This window comes from Capsicum annuum, chromosome 3 (assembly GCF_002878395.1).
Source record: "Capsicum annuum cultivar UCD-10X-F1 chromosome 3, UCD10Xv1.1, whole genome shotgun sequence".
NCBI lineage: Eukaryota > Viridiplantae > Streptophyta > Magnoliopsida > Solanales > Solanaceae > Capsicum > Capsicum annuum.
Genome location: NC_061113.1, coordinates 108,588,296 through 108,596,715, shown reverse-complemented (window position 1 = coordinate 108,596,715; position 8,420 = coordinate 108,588,296). Strand labels below are relative to the sequence as shown.

General features: G+C 31.3%; 1 protein-coding gene across 1 annotated transcript; it reads right to left on the bottom strand.

The window, feature by feature from the left end:
* Positions 1-3,241: 3,241 nt before the first annotated feature.
* Positions 3,242-3,868, bottom strand: LOC107863599 (histone H2B). Its single transcript, XM_016709595.2, has one exon. The coding sequence runs from the start codon at positions 3,776-3,778 to the stop codon at positions 3,350-3,352; it is 429 nt and encodes a 142-aa protein (XP_016565081.1). The 5' UTR covers positions 3,779-3,868; the 3' UTR covers positions 3,242-3,349.
* Positions 3,869-8,420: the final 4,552 nt, after the last annotated feature.

Sequence of the window (8,420 nt, the reverse complement as noted above, 5' to 3'; positions counted from 1 at the left end):
CCACGCACTAATAAAAATAGATTCACTAGAAACCTACTAAATCTATTTAATCTACCTAATCCGCGCACCCCCCTAGCGTCGAATCATCTTTTAGTTGTTTTTATTCAGAATTCTTTTGCTTTAAACAAAATCACTTTTCACTAATTTTTTTTCATAATATTTAAGAGTTGAAAATTAATTAAATATTTATGGTAAGATCTTTCCTTATTAGAAATCATCAAAATTAATGACAACTAATACTTTTTCTATAAGTTCAAAAATTCTAATTCAACTAAATTAAATTTTAAGAAGATTTGAAAAATCTAAAAATAAATATAAAACATCAAAATAAAGAAAAATTTAAGCAGTATAAAATTTTTAAAAGTTTTAAGTACTTAATAAAAACATTATCAACGATTTTGTAAAGATTTAACTTTAAAAATAATGAAAGATTTTAAATATAGAAAAAGGAAACCGTACAATAAATATGTTTCAAATTTGATGCGTCTCTCTCAGTCTCTGGTAGCAAGGGAATGAGGTATCGCATAACAAACGTAAAAGTAATGATTCATCAACTACTTGAAACTTCTAATAGTAAAATATATATGTGCTTATACTATTATATATATATTTATTTATATTATTATATTAACGTGTGAAGAATCTTTAAAAAATAATTTAAACTTTTATACTTTAATAAAAATCTCCGCAATAAATAAAATCATTTAATTTTAACTAAGCGTTACACGTGTGGAACACTACGGTTTAACTAGTATTATATAATAGTCATCAGTTGCTTTATGATACACAAGTTATCTAACAATAGCAAAATATAATATGATGTAAGAATCCATTTGTGAGTAATAGCTTATACATACTTTACAGCGACCCCCACACTGTTACCAAAAGTAGAGAAGAGAAATGGCTCTCACAGTAGTAATTATCAGGCCAAGTCTCAAGCCAAACAAGAAACTGATTTACATTCCACAAAGCATTTAATTAAATCAAATTTATGTTACTGCTGATGAATGTACACAGATGTTTTTTGGAAGCATAACCTCAAAACATTTGAAGAACATTCACCCTCTGCTTCCAAGAAATCTGTGGCTGGTTCAGATGTTGCAAAAAGTTAGAAACAAAAGTAGATGGCAGATTTTTCTCTTAGCTTTCCTGATTGAAATAGAGGCAGTGGTAACTGGTAAAAATATTGTTGCCAGTTAAAGGACCTCCTGCTTTCACACAACTATAAACAGTCGAGCAGACCTGCAGAGGAAAACAACTTGATGTGTCAAATCTAACCATTACCTAGAGGCTGCCTTCAAGTGTCACATAAAGACCAAGCTTGATTGTCTTCACCTAGCTAGATTATAAAAAATAACGACAAAACACAAAGCAAGAGGAGAGATTGAGATTGCGGAAACAAAACTGTGATCAAGCCATCTCATAGAAGATATCCTAAAAGCGGACTTGGAAACATAAATAGTGGAATAGTGGAGTAAATGTAATTGTACAATTTAACACCCTAAGGGGTCGTTTGATAGTGTGTTGATAAAAATAATGTATGTATTAATTAATGTGTATTAAAAATATCTTGTTTGGTACAATTTTTAGTCATTATTGTGTATTATGGTGTGTATTACTAATACCATCCATTTTTTATGTATTAGTAATGCAAAACCTTTAATATATGCATTAACTTATTAAATGACCTTAATACCCCACAATTTCCACCATTCCTTTTTCCGCCATTTTAATTTATAATAGTGAATTTTTTCAAAAATATTTCATAATTTTTTCCCACAATTTTAATTTACAACAATGAATAATTGATTTAAATAATTGTAATATATTTTTGCTTTGCTTCGAGGGTCTTTAAAAAGATTACAAAAAAAAGAGACTATTTCTTAATTTTACGTTGTATATTTTATTTTTGTTTCGACTATGTTAATCCGTTGGTGTAATATTTCATGCGCAAAGATGAAGGTCTTGCAATTAATCCAAAACTTCTATATACTAGTTGAACAATACTAATTATATTTGAGATAACAAAACAATTTTGTTAGCAAAAAAGTGTACAAAATCAAAGAAAGTATTTTTATAAACAAACATTTCTTTTATAGAAATTATGTAAGATGTATTAATTCTTATACATCAAACCAAATAATGTATAAGAAATAATACATGTATAACTAATACAAGCATTATTAATGCAAACATTATTAATACACTATATTTTGCATTAATTTTATACACTCTATCAAACGACCCCTAAAAATGTATAAGAAATAATACATGCATAACTAATACAAGCATTATTAATGCAAACATTATTAATACACTATATTTTACATTAATTTTATACACTCTATCAAACGAACCCTAAAAGAGGAAGAAACCATAGATGAGGTAACCATAACACCCTAAAAGAGGAAGAAACCATAGATGAGGTAACCATGTAGAAGGCAGTTGATAATGTATAAGTTATGCACATGGAAATATATTATCTGTACAGATGCCAAGAAAACATAAATGTTTATATTGGAATGACACTAAGTGAAGGTTTGCAAGTCGCATTGCATAAACACAATTTTTTCAAATATGTTTTCTTTCATCTTATCCTTCCCATTAGATTGTTAATTAGTCCCCATCTGAGTGTACTGGTTGCTCAATCGGATCATTCAGAGCTCTGAACCCGCCAACCCAGTTCCAGAACCTTAAACCATAGATAGATATTCTCATCATCAAGTCATTGCAATGAAATCTAAAACATGCCATCAAAAAGAAAGTTCTTATATGCCACAGTTAAACTCGATTTGTTCACCAATAGGAATATCCCGACTCCAGAGGAAGTCATGTTCTAATTTGAACTCCACAAGAATGCTTCCGATGAGTCTTAGCTTGCTGTCACAAGATATTTATTCAACATAAGCACATTTACTTGTGCTGGTGAACCAGTACTATGTCTTGTTATGTGTATAAGTTCATTCTCCCTCACTCCTATCAAGTTATATTGTTCACTAGTAACAGTGTTTGCATTTGCTCCAACAAGTTAATTAGTCAAAACAAAACAAAAATGCAAATATTAGAAACTATAGTTCAATACTCTGTTTATGCAAAAACTATGGTGTCTCACATATTGGAAAATAAAATTAGAAACATTTAAGTAATTAAAGAGACAATAAACACCAATTAGTAGCTCAGGGAATCAAACATAACATCAAGATTGATGAACAGCTTTGGAGAATCATCAGACAGTTGGAAATTTAACAGAGAAAACAAAACATTCTTCATTAAAAGAATAGCTGGTCCACATTACAAGGAATAGAATCCTTAATTGGCAAATTGTCTTTTACATCTAGCAACCCTAATTTTAAGAGCTAGTAAATTTGGTAACAGCCTTTGTACCCTCAGACACAGCATGCTTAGCCAATTCACCAGGGAGGACCAATCTGACAGCAGTCTGAATCTCCCGAGAAGTAATGGTAGGCTTCTTGTTGATGCGAGCAAGGCGGGAAGATTCTTGAGCAAGTTTCTCAAAAATGTCATTGATAAAACTGTTCATAATACCCATGGCCTTGCTAGAAATACCAATGTCGGGATGAACCTGTTTGAGCACTTTGAAGATGTAGATCTTGTAGGTTTCCACTGACTTCTTTACCCTCTTCTTCTTGTCTCCTGCAGCTCCAGCGCCATCCTTTGGCAACTTCTTGCCTGCCTTTGGCTTCTTCTCTGCTGCTGCTGGTGCCTTCTCCGCCGCTGGCTTTTTCTCCGCTGGTTTCTTCTCCACCTTTGGTGCCATTGTTTGCAAACCTAGAGAGAAAATACGATGCGTAAACTAGTAAAAATTTAAGGATGAGAAGGATTTAGTAGTGAAGGGAAATCATGCCAAGGGTTTGTTTATATAATGGTTCGATAGAGACTTCTTATTGGTTAGATAAAGTGACGCGGATCGGGGACTATAGCCGTTCATTTTGCAAATTAATCGACGGTGCATAGTAGTTGGCAAGGGAAGTGTCTTTGAGAAAGGATTTTAAATTTTAAAAAGTTATCCGCTCTCTTTCATTTGGCGCTGCTATTTTGAAAGTAAAATTTGATTCGGTCTATCTTAGTAGCCGTTTAGTCATAAATTTTCTTTTTATATTTTAAAAAAAAAAATTATTTCACTTTAATAAAAAAAAGTAAATGGTGTGTGTTTGGCCATGAGAATTTCATATACTATTCTGAAATTGTATTTGAAAACATTTTTTTCACTCATACTTCTCTCACAACATTTCAAGAACAACCTTTATTTATATTTATGGCCAAACACAACTTCAATTTCAACTTTAACTCCAACTCCACAAAATTATAGAGCAATTTTCATGACCAAACAAGACCATGATAAACTTTAAAAAAATACTTTAAGCCGACTCATCTTCCCACACTGTAAAATAAATAAAGTGAATTTTCTCTCTTCTCTCTCTATGGTTGTCAAATCCTAATGTTGAATTTGGTCGTCGGTCAACCGTCCACATTAGCTGATCTTTCTATTTCTCTATCGGATACAAAACTTTTCAGCACTAAATTGAAACACAGTCGATATTATTCAGCCTAGTTTGCCTATTGAGAAATGATACTCTAGCACGATGGCAAATGTGGATCAGCAAACAGAGACCATAACAAGAAAGGAGATACAAATTATAGATGGAAAGCCCAATATAAAATAGACGGAGAAGAAGATGGATGCCATGAATCGAATTGACAATCTACATTATGCAGTGATAGGTAGATTGACTTATAAATGGGCTAGCTTGGAAGAGTTGAGAATAATCATACCTCAACAATGTGACATAAAGGGAGATTGTCAAATTGGCCTTTTTCGTAGTAAACACATTCTGATTCGTATATCACAACATGAAGACTTCACTAATTTGATCTTTAAAGAAGCTTTCTATATTCAGTGTAAGGATGGATACTCGTATCTCATGCACACGCTAATATATGATGCTAGATTCAAATTAATGAAGAAACCACTAAGGTGATGTCATGGATATCATTTCCCAATTTGTTACCTCCATTTTTTGCAAAAGAATATCTTTTCCTTAGCCTCTACAGTTGGGAAACCCCTACAACTTGATCTAGCCACAATTAATAAAACAAGACCAAGTTATACGAGGGTAAAACCGTTGGTTGATTTAAAAGGAGACCTTCCTAAGCCTGTTGTGATGGATATTGAGAATGAAAGTTCTGGGGAGGTGAGTTCCGAAGAAATCACTATCAGATATGATTATATCCTAAAATACTATGAGGAATATAAAATGCAAAGGCATAGTGTAGATGGTTACAAAAACAGTGGCAAAAATAAAGGTGGAGGGATAAAAAAAATGAAGGAGGTTGCATAGAAAAAAATTAATCATGTGACTAATACAAGTTATAAACGTGAACCTAAACCTTGGGTTCACAAGTTCAAAAAAGATAGGGCTAGAATTCTTTCTAGTGGTAAGGTGGTTGAAGACTTGGGTTTATGGAATGTAGTTAAGGATAGAAGCCCGAGCAAGCTTATTAAGGTTAAGACTGTTCCATAACCTGATAAAGGTAACAGATTTGACGTGCTAAGAGAGATGATAGGTGATCAGGAGACATCTCAGCCTACAAATAAGCTCAGTAATGCAATAGGTGAAGAAAATAATGCACAATTACTACAATGCATAATGCATCGATAAACCAAAAAGAGGAATCATCAAAAGAATGGGTCAACAAAGTATTTTAAAAGCAGCGAGAGGAAGCTCCAGCAGGTTCAATTGTCCTTTTAGCTTTGTTACTTGAACCACATTATGAGTTTTACAAAAAAAAATTCATCTTTTTCAATTTAATTACAGATTATGCCTTAAAGCAAAATACTATTAGGTCCCACTAATCTTTCCAATTTTCCATAAATGAGATATGGGCCAATTTTCTATAAATGAGATATTTTCCAGGTAAATACTGTATCTTTCTCTAGGTTTATATTAAATTGCTTAAATTTAATATATTTAAGTACTTTAATTAGATGATAATTCATATTAATTTGTTATAATTAAATATTTAAAGTAAATAAACAATATCTTTTTTTTTTGGATCTTATATTAATTTTTTCCGTTTTACTTATTTAGTTTTAATATTTAAGAAAGATTTATTATTTTCATCTAATATTAGGAACTAAAAAAGAACACATAATAAGATTTTATTTTTGTGAGAGATCAATATAATTCACTATCAAATAGTCATAATAATTTAGTATATTTATATATGCAACACTTATCATCTCATATTTTATTAAGTATATTACTCCTTTTAGTTATTGATACTAAAATTATGTTAATTATAGGTAGCTTTATAGGCTTTGAAGAAACTTTAGGTGTTAATTTTTTTTTTATTTGTAATTATTTTCATCACCTCGATTTAAAAAAGCAATTTTAATGTTTCATTACTTCAAACTTTATATGTGAAACATATTTTGTTCATACAAATTTATTCGATCACTACGATATTTTTAAATTTATTTTTGTAAAACTACAACTTACATAGTTAATAATTTTAATCAATGAAGCCTAATAATTGGTCATGTATAATTCAAATTTATCGGTTATGGCAATTTTAAAGATTCATAGAAACCTCTAAAATTACATGTAAGGTTGAAAAATAACTTTCCCTAATGCTTAACATACTCCTAAATAATTAAAAATTAAAATTTTAAATAGAAAAATAACTATATACACATATATTTGTATCATAATAGACTGTGCATACTTCACTATTTTTATTCTAATTGTTATTTTGAAAAAAATAAATTAATAATTTTAATTTTTCTAATATTGTGTCCGTGTTGACGCGATTTATAATTTTAAAATTTGATTGATTATCAAAATTTTATTTGTATCACATAAATTGAAATAGAGTGAATGACATATATTGAGCTCATACTGGCATGAGCTCTAATTTCTAGTATTAAGTAAGATTGATCAGTAACACACCAGTGAGCAAATACAAGAAGATTCAATCAGTAACACACCAGTGAGCAAATACAAGAAAATTCAATTGATCGTGATTCATGAGCATAAAGATGTCACTCATAGCAAAGTGGTGGTTTCTGCTAACTGTAACGTAGAATTGGTGGATAATAGTGATGATAAACAAAAAGATAAGGCTATCATGATCATCCATACAACTGTTCAGATAAATAAGTCCAATGCCATTTGCATTTAGTTCCCCAACAGGATTTTGCATGACTAGTTTCATGTAATATTATACAGGAGGAGTAAAAGGATAAAGAGCAAGCAATAGGTCTGATAGAGGCAAAAACCTCAAATGAAACTCATGTAGATTCCCCCATGGAGGCGAACCTGTCCTCAAGAGTTTTAAAGAAGTCTAAAAGAGGAAAAAAATTAAGGAAATAGGGAGATTTATCAGCCTAGAAGAGTTCAACAAAGGAGAACAACAACAACAAATAAGAAATGAAAGCTCTCATTTAGAACATAGGATCAGTAAGGTCTCAACAAGCATTTCAAAGGGTAAAGAAGCTTAATAATTATCACAACTTTTCCTTTTATGGTTTACTGGAAACCTTTCAACATCAAAGACATATCAATAAGTTCAAGAGAAAATTGAAAATGCCTTTAGGAGTGTCAAATTATAATGGTAAAATCTGGATATTCATTAATTTAGATTATGATATCTTAGTTGTCATGGATACAGGGCAACGATTGACTTTGAAGGTGAAATAACACAATCGTGATTAGATTTCTTTCACTTTAGTGTATGCTAAGTGCACTATAGAGGAGAGTTTAATGTTATAGAAGATGTTTATCAGTTGGCATATAGTATTAATTGTCCATGGTTAATAGGGGTAACTTTAATGAGGTGTAGAAGAAAACATTGGTGGTTTACCAGTGTTAGTTGAAGATCATGAAGACATGACCCTATGTATAGCAGCCTGTAAGTTAACTAAAATTCCCTTTAAAAGGAGTCCTTTTACATTATGAAATGATAGAGTAGGAAATGTGTCACGCTTCAAATCCCATTGGGGCGAATAAGCACCAATAGCCGTCAAGGCCCGAGGGCACCAACCTATGACTATGTACGTCTCGTGCATGTAAATATGATAACCAAAGATTCTGCCAAATATGTATATAATGCATCGATGAGAATAAACCATGCAGACAAGCACAAAACTATATATGCAAGACTTGGCCATTGGGCCACAACATCTAAAAGACAAGACACTACCATGCTTAACTCTAAATAGATCTACAAAGCCTCTAAAGATACATAGATTTAGTTATGGTCGGGACAAATCCCTGCCTTACTCTTAACTACTGTACAATACCAAAACATATGTAACAAACTCGAAAAGCCCCGAATCAATCTGAAGCTTACCATAATCGTTGGATATCCTATACTCCTACTAAGAAGGTGTATTAACT